Source organism: Nicrophorus vespilloides, unplaced genomic scaffold, assembly GCF_001412225.1.
Source record: "Nicrophorus vespilloides isolate i.1.1-1 unplaced genomic scaffold, Nicve_v1.0, whole genome shotgun sequence".
NCBI classification, from domain to species: domain Eukaryota; kingdom Metazoa; phylum Arthropoda; class Insecta; order Coleoptera; family Silphidae; genus Nicrophorus; species Nicrophorus vespilloides.
In genome coordinates, this window is record NW_017099220.1 from 87,938 (window position 1) to 108,327 (window position 20,390).

At 33.6% G+C, this 20,390-nt stretch overlaps 1 protein-coding gene across 3 annotated transcripts in view; it reads left to right on the forward strand.

Moving 5' to 3' along the window:
• The window catches only part of LOC108564215 (lachesin-like), a 106,813-nt gene that overhangs the window by 57,564 nt on the left and 28,859 nt on the right, over positions 1-20,390 (forward strand). For all 3 annotated transcript variants that reach the window (XM_017923174.1, XM_017923176.1, XM_017923175.1), the window contains one exon: positions 14,499-14,706. In XM_017923174.1, coding sequence (XP_017778663.1) covers positions 14,499-14,706 — 208 coding nt within the window. The remainder of the gene's footprint in view (positions 1-14,498; positions 14,707-20,390) is intronic.

The following is a 20,390-nucleotide window of genomic DNA, read 5'->3' on the forward strand; positions in this document are numbered from 1 at the left end:
GATGCATGCGCTTGTTTTGTGAACGCCGGATGCCACCCTCTATCTGTGGATGTTATTCTGAGGGGTGACGGCAGCGAGGGGTGACTGCAGCGCACGGCGGAAAACAATAGTAAATAATGTTTGCGGTTTATATGGTGAGGATTTATTGGGAACGACAGCTTTCCCAGAGGTGTACTTCACAAGTTTATTGACTCGCTAAAAGTTGCGAGTTTGTTTTCGGGCGCGTTGATTCCGAAATGAATTGATTGATGGAAATTAGAGAGATAGATGGTTTGCAGGAAAATGTGAGAAAGGGATGTTTTTTCGTTTGTTTGTTTTTTTTTGGTTAAGAATCGACTAGTCGAGATATATAAAGTGTAAAGTGGTTTGGCGTCGCGCGGGGGTGGGGGATGGTTTAGGGATTGGCTTCGGTTTACCACCGACGGCTGTAGTTCGGAGGCGGGGGTTTCGGGGCTCGGAATGGAATGGAAAAGCTGCGAAGATAGGCGCACGTTTTAGGGCTTAGCCGAGCTTTGGAGCAGTTGCTTCGGGAGTAGAAGTTCGTACCTTGGAAACGTAAATGACCACAGTAAGTGCGGATTCAATATGTACACTTGATATGTTTATTGTTGTTTGAGGGTTGAGGGTAGTAGTACAAGGTGTTGGCGGCAAGGAAGGAAAGAGAAAAATCTGGTGGAATGGTAGGGAGGAGCGCGACGAACGAACTTCGTGGAGCATAAAAAGCCCTCGGCTGAGTAGATTAGGGGATCTCCGTAGGGCGTATCTCCTCATCTACCTTTGCTTAAGGCCCGAGACATTGTTTCCCCCCCGGTGTCATGGTGATGTTCCCTAATTGTTTGACTATTACCGCGAAACATTAACGACGGCAAACTTACAAGTAAATTTTCGTAAACAGCCCCAAACATTTGTCAAACAAATTATCATTAATTATGCCACCCGCGTAAATGTTAACGCACCAACAGAGGCAGAAAAATGTCGCTGCCGATAGATGGCGCAACTTGTCCTCGGTGAGTCGAGCGCCCCTACGCCGCCCTCTTGCCGCCCCCCGTACATTGCGACGGTAGAATATGTATTTTATGTAAAATTGCGAAGCAGGAGGTTTCAAATTAGGCAAATAGCGGGGCCGCGAGCTGCGCCGAGAATAAAATATATGCACAATCAACTGGAGTTTACACATTTCATTTGGATCCGTCGCAACAAAGCAATATTTGTTATTGATACCGTTTGTTTATCCACCCTCCTACAATTTAGATGTAGAAAAGACAAATGTTAAACAATATTAACAATTAAAATATCTTTCAACTTTTCTAATTACAATCGATTCCGCTTAATTATGACACATAGGGACACAGGACACACGCGTTACAAATATTGCATATATATTTGGATACAATTCAAACATGTTTTTCATTGATTTGTATAAAAGCGAACCACTTATGCCAATCACACAAATTGCTTGAATATTTTATAGCAACTGGATGCACGGATATTAATTTTAATAATATTCGTAATGCAATGGCGAATCAACTTAATTAATTTAATTAATAATACAAAATATATTCAAATTTCGATATAATATTGAAAATAAGGTATTTTCATTTGATCTATTGAAACTTATTGATCAAATTATATATATATATTTTTATTAATGCAACGAAAAACTCTAAAATTTATTTTTTATATAAATTTGTATTAGAAGATTTGAAAGGTTTCATCCAAACCAGCTACAGATTTCTATTAAATTAAGAAAAGCGGTCTCCAATTCTTGTTAAACTTGTTGTTTTTATTAAATTAAGGAATGCGGTCACCAATTCTTGTTTAATTTTTTTGAGCTCCTTAATATTATTATAAGTATACGGTGTCACAGGAATAGATTTTTCTTGTAAAATTTTAATAAAAAAAATATTGTGTTATATCTAAGTGCACTTAGACCTATAGTAAATTGAATTTTGCTGGATGAAATTATATAATTGAATTTATTCAATGTTGTTGTAACTGTATCAGCCGGGGTCATCGTTTTCTACTATAATGCACTTTTCGAACACGCACCAAAGATTTAGTCGAACAATAATAAAAGTGAGATACGTTAATGATACCTTAAGGGCTCCGGAGTAAACGTAAACAACAATATTAATTTTGGAATTAAGTTTTACTAGCGGCGGCAGCTTTAACGTGAAACGTCGGCGGTAGTAGCGGTGAAGGAGGCGGCGATGGTGGTGGTGAAAGAGCCGGAGCGGCAACGAACTTCCCCCTCGATCGGGGGATAAACTAGCGAATGGGGTCTGACTAACGGACCTTACTCAGGGCTTATAATCTAATAATATCAACGTTGTAATCAAGGAATCCCTCTACTTCTACCCTCTTCAGTCCCACGAATCGCTACTGGATTACATATTGTCTGCAGCCGTAAAAATACTGCAGTCCAATGGGCACGACCCGCTTAGTTACCAACTTCTGAACTTCTGCTGTCATCACACATTCCAAAGCGGAATGAAACTCCGTTCGCGAGGCAATACAATTAAAATTTCGCGACGGGAGAAAAACAATTTTCCGAATTATATATTCCAACCCCTCCTCACCCAGATCCAACCGAAAACGAATCTGCACCATCGCCGCCTCCGACCTCTTTGTTTTTATTTTCGAACACAACGGGATGAAAAATAAAAATATGAACAACATCCACCTTTATGAAAGGCCATAATTTAATTTAATCACAATTTCAAACATTCCTTCAACGCTTGTTGCCTTTTGTTCTTGCAGCCGCAACGTTGGAAAAAAATGGACGTGCCCCGCAAGTAAGAATGGAAAAGGCTATTCATTTCAATTAAACGCGAAGTTGCTCTTTATTTCATCTTTTCATATTCTTTGTAGCACTTTTTACAACGAATTTCTACCAACCTCAAGTTAGGATTCTATTTACCTTTATCTATACATTAACAATGGTATAAACAATAATAATCATTGAAAAAGAGCTTCAGATTTTTGTAATGAAAAACAAAACTAAATAGTAATCATAGGATTCATAGATTATAAAAAAAAATCATTAAAAATACTTAAATTAATTTTTTACAACGCAATTGAACCAACCTCTAGCTAGGATTATATTTACCTTCATCTACATATTATCAAAGGTATAACCAATAACAATCATTGAAAATGTTTTAAAATAAAGAATGTTTTAGATCCTTCGACAAATTTTCAAAACTGAAAATAAAGCATAATCCTAGGAGTTATAGAATATTTAAATAAAATCCATTAAAAATACTACTTCAATACATGCGTAAAAGAACATAATCATAATAATTTCTCTTCTGAAATTTCTGGATGAATTCAGTTTTTTCAAGATTTAAATTTTCAAAACATTTCAATCGTTTTTTTAGAAAGTTTTTAACTGGCACTAGTATATCAATTGTTAAGAGGTATGTTCTTGTCATGTATCTTCCATGTATCTTCCACTTTTCAGGTATATACCATAGTTTTAATTAAAAGTAAAGATGCCTGTCCGCGAAACGAAACTAAAAAACCCGGCCATCCTTGTGTCTGACAGTGTTCCCGGATAATTGCATTGCTAGTTAATAGAGTTACAGATTCCAGTATATAAACTTGTGCGCTCCGTAATGAGATTTCGGGCCGTCCCAGCACCGCCGACCAGACCCGGAGGCGACGGAGGCTGCGAGAATGGAAAGCCCGGGAAATCTTTTCCTTTCATTTTATTTTTACAGTGCTTCTTCCGAATTAGACGGAAGTGTTGAGTCGGACAGGAAGGAAGGAAAAACCGCGTCGTCCCGTGCTTCTGAAACGGATCTGAATGCAAGTGGCCAGCACACACCGCCTCTGCCTCCGACTATGACTCTGACTGAAGGCCGTACGGTTGGGACGAGACGGGGGGACCAAAATCAACGGTCGAGAAAATGAGGTTGAGATCCTCTGGAGCGAATAATAGAAGATGTTGTGCGTCCTCGGATGACGGTCGCTGTTCTGCCCATTGTTATCCATGCATGCAGAGATATTTTCATGGCAAACTAATAGCGACTAAGAATCCATGCGAATCGTTATGTCATCATAAATTATGGAATGTCCACGGACCGCCCGTCCCGCCCAATGATTAAGTTCCTATACTGACATTCTGCTGAATGCCACTCTACAAAATACGTTTACGCAATACGTGTTTCGTGACACCCAATTTCCTATTCCTATAAACCATTTAGGTAATACTTACTTACCAGATTTTAATAGATTATGATTGGATAATACTTTTCGTATAATAAATCTTCTTTAATAAGCAGAATAGTCCTATATATTTAAAATGACCATGCATTCCGTTTTGAACAGGACCGAAATTATGAAAAAAATATGCAGTTTTTTAATTAGTAGATGTCCCTTTTGAGGAAAAATATAAATGCTCTTTGCGAGAAGACTTATAATTATCTAATTTAATCAAATTAATAAATACAAATTTGTATGAAAACCTCAAGGAGTATAGTTATAATATTTGTAAGAATTTTTCATTGAGAGAGATTGAACTTTATATATTTAATACTTGGGTCTATAATATGTTGAGTTTTCCTAGTTACTGGTATCCGGTAATCCTTAATCCTTGGGTGTCCGTCGACCGTTTTAATTATTCCGGACGAAGAATAATACAGGCATTCATGACCTATCGATTTCAGTTTGGGTTTATAATTCACGTAAGTGAAGCTCAGTGCTGATCTGCCAGTGCGTGGATGCCAGAGGTGATAAATTATATTCAATATAAGTTGTTTTTAATCTGTCTTTTGAACGGTCGGGACCCGTGCATTGTCTGTCTGTTACCAGTAATGGAAAAAGTTCTCAACTATGGAGGAACTTGCATGGATTATCATCGTTCAACTTTATATACAGTGGTGGATAGAACTAGCTCATCACTATGTGTGCTTGCACATAGGTCGGTATATAAACGTATGCAAAAGCTTCTACCCTTAAATAAGAGAAGATTAACGCACAGGTCGGTTCACTGAACGCGACCCCTGTATTCCATAAATGGAAATGTGTATACGCGTTTCGGTATTTTCATTTTCCTTATGTGCACGGCCAAACGGATCCTCCGGATGTTACGGTCTTGATTAACTATTTGATCTTGAAGATATACGAACATGGGGGAGTTCGGATTTGTATTACACTCGATTGCATTAGAATATGGAAAAAGATATTTCAAGAGATTCAATCTTAGTGCATGCATCTCCACCATTGATACACCCACTCAACATATATCTTTTGGCCAACCACATTTCATTACAGGATTACAAAACGTAAATAACATCTTACAATATCTTATAACTACTAAGAAAATGAAAAATTTGTATTTATAACACATACAAAATATTGTCCTGTTACACCATTAAACTATTTTCAATACCTTTTAAAACTGAGATGAGAAACTAGAGTTTCCTTTTCAAGACACAAAACACTAAACTTAATTGTTTTTTTTTTACATATAATTAATATAAACTGATTTATAAAAAAAAATAAAATCATATTAATCTGACGTATTGTATAATTAAATTTTTTTTAATAATTATTTTTAATTAAAAACTGTTTATATTTTATTAAAAAAATAATAATATTTTTTGATAATGATGATATTGAAAATTAACTAAAATAATCAATTTGTATAAAACTTCACGTTGAAAACAAAGAGTTCATTACGTAAATAACTAATACGATTCCTTTATGACACAGCTGAGATGAAAAACTGGAGGTTGTGTTTGTCCCAAGGTAGGGGACATGAATATATTGAATAGATAGAGCGACATGTGTAGCACTGGAATCGAACTGGATGTATCCAGAGAGTCCCCTTTGTATCATTGAGTTTGTGCCTAGACTACGAGGGTTGGTCTCATCTGTGCACCTAAAAACCGCTGGAGTCCAAATTAACCCTCCATATGTTGAATATTACGTGGTTCCGATTGATTTCCAATAACAATCTAAATAGAACAGTGTGCAAAAAAAAAGAATGAAAAATAGGAAGAAGTAATCTGAAGGTGACGAGACGATTTCACACATTTTATTCGTACAGAATATATCCATTCTCTCATAAAAATTTACATAAAATAATCGACTGCCATTGCGTGCATGGACTGCTCAATTGGGAAATGCCGTAGCCCAATACTTTACGTACAACCATAAATACATTCGCTTTCAACGTGGGTATGCATATACAAGGTATATAACTCAATGACTATCATAGCGAGTTTATTTTTTTAGTTTGATCGTAGTTGCAGTTTTTGGATCGTTACTTTTCAACATTTGAAGAACTCTTCTCAGAAATATCGCGTTTTTAGAAGAAGCGCATCTAACAAGTACATAACAATAACTGTGGTTGAAAAACTAACTTGTGCTAAAGAAATGAAAACTAGTTATTCGCAAAAAATAATTACATAAAAATTACAAATTACATAAATAATGTCAAATAAAAATTGCAAATAATAATTAAATTTTTATTTAATTATCAGATTTCAAGATTTAAAAAAAATGTAAAAATTAAGCAAGTAATGATGAATAAAAATTTAGTTTTAGTATTTAGCCAGTAAATCTAATATTCACATCATTTCAATTGAAATGCTTAAGATTATAAGTGTCCTGTATTTAATTGTCAGTACATTAAGACCATTTGTTTGTTTTATAGAAACTTTATATATTTTCACAAGACAACATATTGAAATATTATATATTTGAACTATAAACATCGCAGACAGATTTTCTAATATATTTGTTATTTTTTACTAAATTGTCGAAGTTTAAACAAAAAAAATGCCTGAAAAGACAAATGAGGATGGGAATTGTAGATGCCTGAGCATTAGTGTACTGAAATGCTCCGGAGCAATATTAAAAAATAGTTTTGTTGGATATTGATTTATTGTTTGCGGAATTTCGTGGAATTCAATTTATTTTGCAATTGGTTTGCGTGAAAGTATTATTCATAAAACAGCGCGGATCTGTTTGATGTTAGTGTGTGCCTTGAAATACGTGATCGTGTGTATACGTATGTATATATGCGTGTATGTTTCTGTGTACGTATCTGTGTTCATGTGTGCATAAACATGCTCATATGAATGTTCTTTGAATGTGTGTTTGGCGGTGTTGAACTTTCATCATCTGTATTCCCCCGGACGTGGCTCTTATTTTATGAAAATAATGCCTGAATCACGAATTGAATTTTGCTCTAGATTAAGAGAAGGTATTTTTAATTAAACGTCGCAGAATGTGTCGAATGTGTGTGTGTGCAGTATGAGTATGGTCATGGGTATGAGTATGAGCATGAGACCAGCTGTTATTAAATATAAGGCAATCAACGGAGATACCTGGAAGCGAAAAACCAACGGGAAATCTCATTTTAATCCCAGTTCATTACAAAGCAATTCCATTTGTTCATCAGATCGTGGCCTGGGTAGATCCATTTCTGGTCGCGTATATAAAGTCTGCGGGATGCGCTTTGACAAATGGTAACTGGTTTGGGGGATGTAATAATAGAAGAACATAACTATAGCCATAACTATATATATATAGCGTATATCAAGAAAAGGAAGTAGAAGAAATGAAAGGAAACAGACATACTTTTGATGGCGCAGTGGAATCCCGCACCTCCGACGGAATAAAGCCTATGAATAATTTCCACATTTCTTCTCTCAAATTTCTTTATCTCTTTCGCTCTTTGCTATCCGATTCTAAAGCCATTCGAGTATTTTATTCATTTTACACTACGACGAACTAAAGCTCTCTCTCTCTTCTACTATACCAACGTCCCTAAGGATTTGCGTTGTCCCATTCAATAAATTTTACATTTGCCTTAATCATAATAATCATTATCCTCTAACAAATCCTCGGACAGACTGCGAAACAGCATACAAATGTCTAGACAATATTTTTATTGCTTCTCATGAAAATCTACATCATCATAACTGTAGCTTACCCTGAACATGAAAACAATAATATTTCTGTTACAATTATATAACATGTAATCATTATTGCGTCAATAGGTATATTCAACAATTTAGATTGATTGACATAATATGATTACCAAATATCTTACTGTATGAACTTTTTCGGTTTCCCAAGACGAAACATTGGTCTATCTCAGGACGAAATTTATGTTAGTATATCAGAATTTTCGTTTTTCGCTTTGCTCTTGTAGCACAATTTGGGAATCACTGATTTAGAGTATAAAAATTATATACAAAAAGTTGATCTTTACTATGTGCATTTTGTAGGGAAAAAGAATCTAATTTGAATGATTATTTAAAAGAAATGCGGAAATTAATATGACTAAGAAATTGAGATGTCAGATGTAAGATATGATATGTTTTGTTGTAGGTAATATGGATATACTAATCAGAGTAATGGGTTGAAAAATGGGGCAGATATAAATAGATACGATGTAAGTTTAATCAAATGGGAGATGAACAAACAATTTCTCCCCACGGGACGGTATTACTATATTAGTGTTTGTTTTTTTTTCATCTCCTTCCCTGGCTTTTCTTTGATTCATTGGAGATTGGGTGGGTTGAATAATATCGCGCGGGAAAAAGGGATTTTGGGTCGCAGCAAACCGAAACCGTCGCGTCGCCGGGCGCGGAGGGAAATTTACTACCTTGTTTACCACTTACCCACGTTTACACACTCAACTGGGGGACGGCGCATCGGGGGGTAGAAGCATTGTTTTTCCTGGCTCCTCGCCCGGTATCATTGCCGTCGCCGCCATCAGCTAATCAGACGGGGGGCGGCTTGTTATTTCGCGGCAGTTAAACGCATCCAATCCATCGATCCACCCAGCAGGATTATGCTTACCGATGCAACGTCTTCAGCCGGAATAATTTTGTATCCGCATTAAATATAAATAAGAGTGCTGAATCAAAGAACAATCAGAAACATACATTGGACAATCCAATAAACAGTTTTGCAACCTTGAGACAAATTCAATTAGTAACATAATACGTACTCTCATTTTTTTGTCCATTATCTACCATTTGTATTTACTGCATGGAAGGATTTGCATTATCTATCACTATTTTTGTGTCTTTTTCGCCCAATTTGCAATATTTTTCTCTTTCTTGCGACACACAGGTGTCGCAACAAAGCATTTCTTACAGATTAAAAAACCCGAACCGTTTATTTGTTAGAATCTCTTCCGTTTCTGTGAGTTTCTTCCTTTTTGCTTGTTTTCCATCGTTATGCCGTTTCTTTTCATGCATCCTCCCCCATCTAGTGTTTTGTCGTTCACGCTGGATTATACATATTTATACGTGACATTCAACAGGTCTACGCCATTAACAATTAATGCTTTGCTCTGTAGTCAGTATTCCGGAAAATTATCGCAACAACAGCATTGATTCTATGTAAAATACTGCACAAGCTTCAACTCCTACGAGAACCTCCATTATTTTGAACACACTGCATTATTTTACTAGTAAAATATCTTCCTAAATTTTTATTTATTTATATTTTATGTCAATTCTTGATGCTTTAGTCCTATCAATGATCTTCTTTTTTTATTTTTTTCCACTTCTTGTTTATTTGAAGTTTATATACATATTTTGTTTTATTTTTTCTATAACTACAGAATTTCCGTCTTTTAGCAGCATTATCATACTATATTTAACTACCGTATTTACATATATCTGTTTGTTTGCACAAACGTATTCGAAATTCATAAGAACGTATACTTTTCCGTTAGGTCCGTGCAAATCGGTAATTATTTAATGTAAATCAAAGTTTTAAAGCATCAACAAATCAAAAAGCGCATAAATCCAAATGCTAAATTCTCTTTTATGTTTTTTTTTAAATGTTTATTTATTTCTTTTTTAAATTTTTATTCGAAACTGCAAATATTTGTGACAAACGTGATTGACTTTCACGCTTTGATGTGCGCGTATTTATTTTGTTTCATTAAATATATATATTTTATTTTTGTCATTTTCACATGCATTTTTTCAGATGAATATGAACAATTTAATTAAAGTTCGGATGTTGATAATACTACCATAGAATATACATATTATTTTCAATTGATTTTATATATATAATTACTAGTAATTCCATTAAACTTGTACAATGGAATGCCGAATGATGAATTTGATTGGCAATTACAATTTCAAAGAATATATGTTTTTACGTCGTTATATTTTACATTTCAATTTTCATTTTTATATATGGGCATATACCTTTAATTTGAACTATTTATTTATTTTTTTGACTTATTTTGATATTTAACAAATTGATGGTACTAATGTTGAGTTGTTTTGTTGTTGATGTTGTTGTTGTTGTTGTTTTTTTTCTCTCAATCTTACTCGTAAACCTTTTCGTGTTCCGTAGATCTCTAAGTGAGTTATACGTTTCGGGGCCAAGTGCGTTATGGGATCGATAGCGCTCGCCTCCAGATTCCCTAACATCTTAGGAAAGGAATTGGGTATAAAAAGTACATGTGTTTTGCGGTAGTCGAACAGCTTGCGATAGCTAGGAAAAAAATCTGGGAGAGATGGAACGAAGGAAGTCGGAAACAAGAACAAAAAATACACACTCACATATAGGGTAGATACCATTCAAGTTACGAGACATTAATAAAAATTATAACTTTTTATTTGATAGCTTCCTCTCCACTTTGCTGTTATTTTTCTATTTATTTTACGTCCGTGCTTCACCGGAAACATCAACTTTACATTTGTTTTACGACAGATTTCTTATATCAACTCTTTGTCAATTCTGGAATATTCTTTAACTCGAATAAAGAAAACTTGTTGAATGATTCTTTTAATTAATAACAATTTTATTTTCAATTTTATAACTTTATGTTTTGAGTTTCGTGATTTATTTCAAAAATTTTCTATTAAAATTTGTCAAATCCGTTAATTTTCACTCAAATAAGGAAAACTTGTTGATTTTTTTAGTCAAAATTAACGAAAGTATTTCATAACTATATGTTTTCTGAAAGGTAAAGATTTGGTTAATTTTGACTAAGGAAAACTTGTTGAATAATTTAATTATATTTACTTCTTGATTTTAAAAACATTTGTTTTTCTATATTTTCATGATTGAATGAATAAAAACATTTTAATAAAAGTATTTATAAAAACAAATATATATACACAATCCTATTATAAAACATTAAATATTTAACAGCTTTTATTCCATTTTTCATTTATAAATTTTACATTCGCTTCATTCGATTTTGATAATATTTATTAAACTTTATTCGATTATATAAACTTGTTGATTAGGAGTACTTTTAGTGTATAGGATATCCACTCTATCAGTATTAGCTTTGAAGTCCAAGTGTCAGGAACGTTTGGCAAATAGATCGGATGATCACTTGATACCTGATACTTTTTGAAAGCCGGACACCTCACAGTATTGATTCAGTTGTCTATCTCAACATCATACTCCTTAGAAAATTTAACCTATACTAACTATAGTTTAATCTACAATAATTTACATATTATCTTTCAAATTAAAAAAAATAATATCAACTTATAAAATATTGTCCTTTTGTAATTTTGTTCCAAAATGCTTGTCAATTAACCTTTTAAAGGATCAGAATCAACATCGGTTGGTATGGATTCAATAAACTTCTTCTATTTCCCTATCAAATTCATCCTTTTTGCCCAAATTTTGTAGAAAATTATAATAATGTCTCACTATGCATTTTCAAAAGATGTTTGTCCCAGAGTTAATTTATAAAAAAATAGGATAAGTTTTTAAACATATATATTTTTTGGTTGGTTTGTTTTGGGTGATGGGAAGGCAACACTTGGTTCAAAAAAAATAATAAATAAATGTCCAGAGCCGCTAGTAAATATTTGTTCGGTAATGTAATTAATTCCGGTCTTGTATATGAAGTGGCATTTTGTGCATATTTAGAATAGAAGTGAAATTGCACGATCCCAGTGCAGGTGGAGGTTGTGGGACGATAGGAAGGGAAGCGAAGGGAAGAAGAGCCGTTGTAGCTTGTAGCTGTGGATGCAGACATAATGTACAGGGGGTGGTCGCGCCGGAGGATGGGCGCCCCTGAAAAGAGAGCAAGATGCAAGGGCGAGGGATGTGTTATACATACACCGGGTGTTTATAATGTGGTTTCCCGATTGCGGATGTGGCCCAACTCATACTTCCCTTACTCACCGTTTTAATTAGTTATTCTACATGCATATAATCTATAAATTACCCAGCCGAAGAAAACTCATTTTGACTTTAACCGGCGTAAAATAAAACGTTAAATTACGGGCGCCGCCTTCAACTCTTTCTTATTAAACATCATCCCCTATCCACACTTTCAAATAATAATAAATTAAATACAGTTCGGCCGGAAACTTTTACATTTATATTAAATGTCCGGACTAATTTCATCTTCAGGTTTAACATCGTCATCCCCGTTCTCTTTCTACCATTTTTGACAACCCTGAACGATTTCCCTTCTTTTTTTTCTCAATCTACACGAACTATGAATCTCAGCAAATTACACATCATGTAAAGATTTACCAAAATTGTGTAATTTATCAACTTTTAATCCTTCGAAGGGCCAGAAATTCTTAAATTTGAAAAAAAATATATTTTATTCCATTTTATTTTTAATTATCCTTAGATATATATTCAGAAAAAATAATATTTAATTTTTATGTTGAGAAAAAATTTAATAAAAAAATAATTGTATATCGAATTTTTTGTACAAAATGGCTTTGATTGATATAAAATTATATTTGTTATAATGATTCAAATGACTTGTTTTAAAAAATTATCCTTCGCTTCGAATTTATAAATATTTTATATAAATTTTAATTTCAATTTTGTACATGATAATATAATTCGATATATTGTCTCTGTCTGTACACCTCTGTACACCTCAAAGCGACTCATTAGTATTTATTCCATGCAAGTATCAACCGATTGGAATCCAATACTAGTGTGGCTACATTCGAAATGCCAGTACAACATTGTAAACACACAACACATACAATAAGTTCATTTGATGTGAGTCCACTCACGTTACTGAAATCTGTATCAATTTGATTATATTTTATATTCAATAGATTTTGTTTCCTAATAATACAAAAAATATGAAATAATGAAACATATAAATATGAAAAACTGTTGTAGTGGAAATTATAATATTTCCTTGAAGACGGAAAAATAGATGAGTATAAAAAAAGTTGCTGTTTTTCAAAGTGAACTGAATTTCAGACTGGTGCAGCTTCAAAGATGTAAGGGTATTGACTTTACGTAAGGACACAATGTCATACATAATGAAGTGTTACGATGATTCCACGAATCGTTGCGTTGCGTAATGTATTTGAAAGTAAGAGTAAAGTTGTGTAGGGGTGTGAAACATCGAACAAAAATCGGGCGTCGGCGATTGTACGGTATTTATGTAAACGCGTAGGTTACAGAACGTAATGACTAAGTTTTATGAGGAATAAATTCATGGCAAAGTAGTTGCTCCTTATAAAGGAAAGTTCTGGGCCGTCGGAATAATGGGGACGAAAGAAAAAGAAAGTCCTTTATTTTTTTTTACTCTAACTGTAACGCGGCCGTCCACCCCCGCAAACGCCTTCCACCGTTTCCAACCTGAAACAGCCCCCATCCCTCTGAACCATTCCGTTTAGTCCGGGATTATTAAACGGTTTGCCGGCGATAATGGAATGAATATATAATTTGTTATTAATGATGACGGGATGATTTCTCGCCGGCAGATCCTTTTTATAATGGGTAATTTAAATTTTTCGATGTTTTAGCATAATCTTATTAGTAAAGATAAATTAAATTCGGTGCAGCTTTGACACTTTACTCATGAGACTCCGAGCACTCAATTATCTTTATTTTTTCTTTCTCTCTTTTATTCTTCTTCATTTTTTTTTGTTCGCTCTCTTCCCAATGCGAAACCGCTCCCCTCTATAAATTCATCCCTTGGCGCGAATTGTGTTCTATTGATTGGACGAAAAACTTTTTTGCAAAAAAAAAGCGTGAAATATTAGTGAAGTAATCCAGTTCAGTACCAAATTTAAATCAATTCAAACAATTAAAAAAAAATATTATTTAGGGGTGAAAAACCTATTACTATGCTTTTTTATAATAACATTTTACATTTTTTTTTCCACAGTCAAAATTGACCATCAAATTTTGTTAATAAAATTTGTTTTTTATTAAAAATATGATATATTTTAACAACCCTTATTCATTTACTTTATTATAACATACACAATATACACATTTTAATTAACATTGATAGCATAGTTTGTACATACATTTATTTATTTCTATTGTGTTCTATTTTTTTTTCTTTAATAATGTCAAATAATATTATGTAATTTATTGATACATTTAGGAAAATTCTAAATTATTTCGCTTCTATTAAAAGACAATTGCAATGCACACTTGATTTTGTATTGGTACAATATGTCCAACTGAGATGTGTATGATGATATATAGATGAAAAAAAGGATGTTTTGTAAGGACAATATATCTTTTGTATGTTTCAGGTCGCTTGGATGCATTTCGAGCAATCAGCAATATTGACAGTGCACAATCATGTTATAACAAGGAATCCCAGAATAAGTGTGACTCACGACAAGCATAGGACCTGGTTCCTGCATATTAGCAACGTACAGGACGAAGATAAAGGGAGATACATGTGCCAAATAAATACTGTCACGGCTAAAACACAGTTCGGATTCCTGCATGTTGTCGGTGAGTGTTTTTCCCTACATGTTCGAAGTCCCACTGAATTTAATTTAATGCTCTTTCCTGATGTGTCTCCTGCGAGACGAGCGCCGCACCCCCAACGACTGGGTCGCCACCGCCCCCTGTATTAATTAGAATTCCATCGAAATATGTATTTGATGAATTAATTGGTGTGGAATGCACACGGCTGGCGGCCGACGAAACACTCCGCCCCTCTGCATGCATCCGTCGGGGGGTGGGCTGGTGTGTTGGGCGCCCGATAGCCGATGCTATCGGGAAAATGTTACATTTAAAGGTCGCCACATTTTCCACGTGCCCCCTGTGAAATGATCCCAGAAACTATAAACTTGCCGGCGGCAAAAAATATAAAGGAGGCGGCCGGAATGGAGTCACGGAATTCACGCGGAGATAAAATGTAGATACGCGTGCGGCTGAATTTCAAGTTTGAACTTAATAAATGGCAAACGGTCCGCCCCCAGGTAACATAGGGGGACGAAGTGTCCCGACGCAAAAAGCTGAAATGTGCGCTGGGACAGCTTAAAGCCCCAAAATTAATATATTTCTATGATAGTGATGCGAAATAAGATTTACAACGTTTAAGAAAAGCGTCGTTAGGGGAGCGATGTCCTCGGGGGTGGCGCGGAGCCTCCGCTACGCTCAACCTCCCCCTTTGACGCCCCCCAGCGCGAATTACAAGTGAAGTTTCGGAACAGTAATTTCTTAATTAACAACTGCGACCTCATAAGTTATTGTTCATCTGTTACTGCTTCGCAAAAAGATCGTCTCCCTTCAGGGACAAAAAATAAAGAAGTGTCCACGCCCCCCGCATTTAATCTAATTAATTGCAATACTTTTGTAAGCACAAAAAATGTATATATAAGGGAACACACGCGGAGGGGAGAACATTATGCCGATTATTCAAATACTAATTAATTTAGATTCCCTCCTCGAGAAGTGAAAACTCTAGTAAAGAAAGATTTATACGTCCCGGAGAACCCTTATATTTTCTTTCCTCACGAAACTCCTTTCACTCTTCTTCCCTGGCGATTTTAACAAATCGCTTTTTCGAGGTTCGTTACGCCAAAGCTGCTTAAATATGCACGAAATAAAAATTTACTTTTAACACAGATACATCAAGATTTTTTTTAAGGCACCCTAGATGTTCATTGCATAATCCGAGCAAATTTTACATAAATTTTATAATATCTAAACCCATCATTTTTCATTTATGTTAATATCATTACAAATAATTATAAACGAAAATTAAATAAATATATATGTAATAATAATATTTTATTATTAATAATATTTATTGTAACATAAATAAAAATGTATAAATCAACAAAAATAAATTTAATTATTCATAATTATTGGAAAGGGATTATTATAAATGTAGTTAAATATTTATAGTAGGTCCTTCACAATAATTGTGAATTTTAATAATACAAAATATATAAAATATACATGTTCAAGTTTATTAAATTTACTACTTTATATTCAATAGCGCCAGACTCCATAATAATAAAAAGTTAGTAACCTTAACAAATATTTATGTCTCATATCACGCATAGTGTAGAAACAAAATTATACAACAAAATGCAATAACTTCATCTATTTAAATTCTCAGATTAATTTACCTTTATATAATTTTATTTTACCATTAAAAATAAATCATTTATTTGTTGTTGTAATCATTTATTTGTTGTTGTAATCATTTATTAAGTTTATTTTAAATTATTTTCATTTTTTTAGTAAAATTAATTGAATTGTTTCCAAAGCTTTAATGGAACTAATGCAAACATATATAGATTTGTTTGTAACAAAATATATGAAAATAAACGAATAAAGTTTAAAATGTTTCGTGTTAAATCGTATAGTTTGATATTGATTAATAGTGCTTTATTATTATAGTGAAAACTTTCCTCTTTATGTAGTTAAAGGAGGTATTAAATGGAAAGCTTGTCAGATATTCAGAGAACGATGTGTGCGGTTTATTTTCTGCGGATAGCTTTTAATGGTTGAAGGAAGTTTAGGTTAAGTTATAGAGGTACGTAATCGTAAACCCAATTAGTTAAGATGTTTGCTCAATGGTTGCCCTGATAAAGATATATCAGTTTACGTACTAATCACAAATATCAATATGAATAGATGAAGGTAATATTTTGATGTTCACCAAACAATCTAAAAAGGTCATCGGTATAATTATCCAGCGATTTCATTGTCGATAAGGTCTTTGAGCGGAACGAGTTTATACTGCACGAATACACAGCATTTCAACGTTATACAAATATGATTGAGCGAAACATCTTGATTCAGAGGACATATAATGCAATCCGGTGGCCATTATTGTGTCCGGGCAGTTCGCCGTCCTCGATCGCCAATGTTCCCAAAGGGAATTGATCATTTGTCCACAATTCAAAGCCTTCACCTACAAGGCCAAAACATTTTTTTAAACCTTCACATCACAACTTAACCGAACAACCAAAAATATTATTAAACTATATCTCGAACTCAAGTATTATTTTCTGTACCCTCTCAACGTTCCTCTTACTTTATTCAATATATATAAACTATTATATTGAACTTAAGGTCGACCATTAAAAAGTTTTAATGAACTACTTGATAATAAGAGGCAAGCATCTATTTATGCAAATATGATTCTTTTTCTCTCTTCTCTCTCTCTTTTTTTTTTGATGCTACTCTTCACGGGACAAGAAGGGCAGACCCTTGCGGAAAATTGATATCACTTGGCCGGCCATGCGGAAGGGAAACGAGATATTGAAAATTGCAATGCAATCTCTTTCATTGATCCTCGAGCAAAAATAATTTATACACCAATAACTGCGGACAGCCGATGCAAACCGAACAAACTCCAACTTCAAGATATTTCTGTTTACACAGCTGAATTCATTATCCCAGAATGCTGTTTTCGTAATTCCACCTGATTTTTTAATATTATAGTTCAAAGACCACATCAAACCATTCGCTTGTAACATTTTTATATGTATTCACCTTAATTTAACATTGTAAACTTTATTCAACGAATACTATTTTATTTTTCTTATTCATTTCAATTTTAACGTTTCAATTATATAAAGTAAATAAAATTCAAATTTAATTAACTTACAATCTTTATTGTCTCATTTTCATCCAAAGAAGTATTGGATTTGGTGGATGCGCCTAGTATATATTTAATAAGTTTTAAATTTTCCACCATTTATTTTGCGGTAAACCAGAATAGAGGTTTAAAAAAATAATGAACAAAAAAAATGTAAATAAGTATAATTATAAACTCACTAAATAAAATGTAAATTAACGTGATTTCAATTCGAATATTTTAATATTGTTATTAGTGTATTGGAAAAGTGTGAATTTCGATAGAGAAAAAACTGAAATTCGTTGCACGCGCTGTCGTATAATTTATTTAAAGCAATCACGTACCGCCGTCAATGTGTCAAAACAATATCGGTGTTGTTCGTTGATTCCTCGAATTGGTCGCAATATGAATTATGTATAGACCACGAGGAGAGCTCTGAAAAAAATAAATGATTTTTATCTTTCCAATCACACGGCGCTCTGAAAGCACTCCACTGTATGTGTCCGTGGAAAATTGTTGCAAAAACAAATGTGAAAAAAAAGAGAGAGAGAGAGAAAATCCGGAGTTTAATTGCATCGACCAAAAATAAACTCGCTTAACTTCAACACAAATATACAATTAAACAATTAAAATGTGAAATACACGTATATGCAATTCTATTTTATTGCGAACGGCGGCGTTGGCGGATTATATTATTTTGTAATTACTTAAAAATACTCCGATGGGGTGCGAATAAAGCAAAAATAAATAAATAGATATAGAGCGATAGAAAATCTGCTGCGAAATGATGATGACGGTGAAATTACGTGAAAAATCGCTAATTTCGTGCTGTTAGATAATATAGTCATGGAATTTATCGATCTGAGAAGAATGCGAATATAGTTCAGGAATCTCTTCAATGTGTGAGATGATGATGATGAAGATGAGAAATTAAAAAAAATGGATTGACACCGTGTCTTAAGTGTAACGCGCGTAGTCTTGAGGTAATTACATTAAATTAAGGTACCGATTTTATTGGAACAATGTTGCTCATTGGAATTTATTGATCGGCTTTGGAATTTCCGTTCATGAGAAACTATAAAGCCGTTTGTTAGTATCTTCACTTTTGGGTATCTTAATTATAGATGGACACGATTTTTTTTATTAATTTATATAATATTTTGGTTAAATTATGTCTTTAAACACTTGTTATACTTGATATATAAAGTACCTTGCCCCAATTTAAGACTAGCTTCAACAGAATTCGCTTAACTATATATTTTTTTTAATAAAACACATTTTATTTTCAAATTACTTTATTATTATTTTAGTTTATTTAAGTATTTAATTGTGATTATCTTATATTGGATTACTACAATTATAATTCGATTATCCTTTTATAAATTCAAATAAGATTTTTTTTAAAACTACTAGATGTTGAAATAAAATTTTGTTTTGTTGGTTTAATATTGGATATTGATTATCCTTTTATAAATAGTTAGTTGGTTGAAGCAAGGAAGGAAGGGGTTTGGGGGGATTTCAGTGAAACTAATAGAAATCTTGAATGGTAATGATTTAGAGGTGGGGCTTCGCGCAAACTAACGCTGCGCTATTTCCAGTGTAAGGTGAAGCCGTCGTTAAAGCCATTACCTGGTCAATTACATTGAATCGAATCGCGGTTTTGGAACTCGGGGTTATAATTGAAATCTGTGGGATGGCTGAAATTCCCTTAAATCTAGTAATTGTCAGCTTTTGTCCCAGAATGTGCGAACTGATAATGCGCACCGCCTCTACAAACCCAAACCCCATGAATCCGCCGCCGCCTCCACTGCCGCCTCTCACACCCATTGTCAATGTTTCCCCTTTGCTTTTACCAAGTTCATTTCGATAAACTTCCATGCATTTTAAAACGATCAACACTCGCAGCGCCAACTTTTCGATCGCACAAAGGGCACATTAAATTGGATCAAATCAAATCTATTAGCACTAAAACGGGAACGCATTTAATTCCTGGCAATCGTCGGAAAAAAGTGTAGAGAGAGAAAGAGAGAGAGAGAAAAATATACACAGAGAGGAAGAAAGAAAAAAAAACTTTTGGTTCTATTCATTCCCCCCAGATCACCGATCGCTTCTTTCCTTCCTTCCCACCCCTCTATTCTACTTTTTTTTCTCTACTCTCCTTTTCCCTCTTCTCCAGTTCCTTAACTCGTTCTGCGTAAACGAAAAGAGCTCCCCTTCGCTTCACGGGTTTTTATAGATTCCATCTTCGAATATGGTCATAATTAGAATGTATAGCGTCCGAAACGGATGGCGGCAATTCCCTGAATTGAATCAATAACAAGATTACTCTACTTTTCCAATAACAGCGAATGAATGCAATTTCTCTAATGATGGAGTTTCCAATCGATATTTTCTTTAGATATCATTTTAAAAGGAAAACTTTTCAAAAAATATCTTTAAACTTTTATAAATAATAATAATAATAATACTAATTTATTGGCCAGACATCAATACAAAAGAAAAAAAGTACATTCTATAAATAAATAAATTCTAAGATGAAATAAAAAAAAAGAAAATATTAATTATATTATACAAATTATACTTCTTTTTAGCA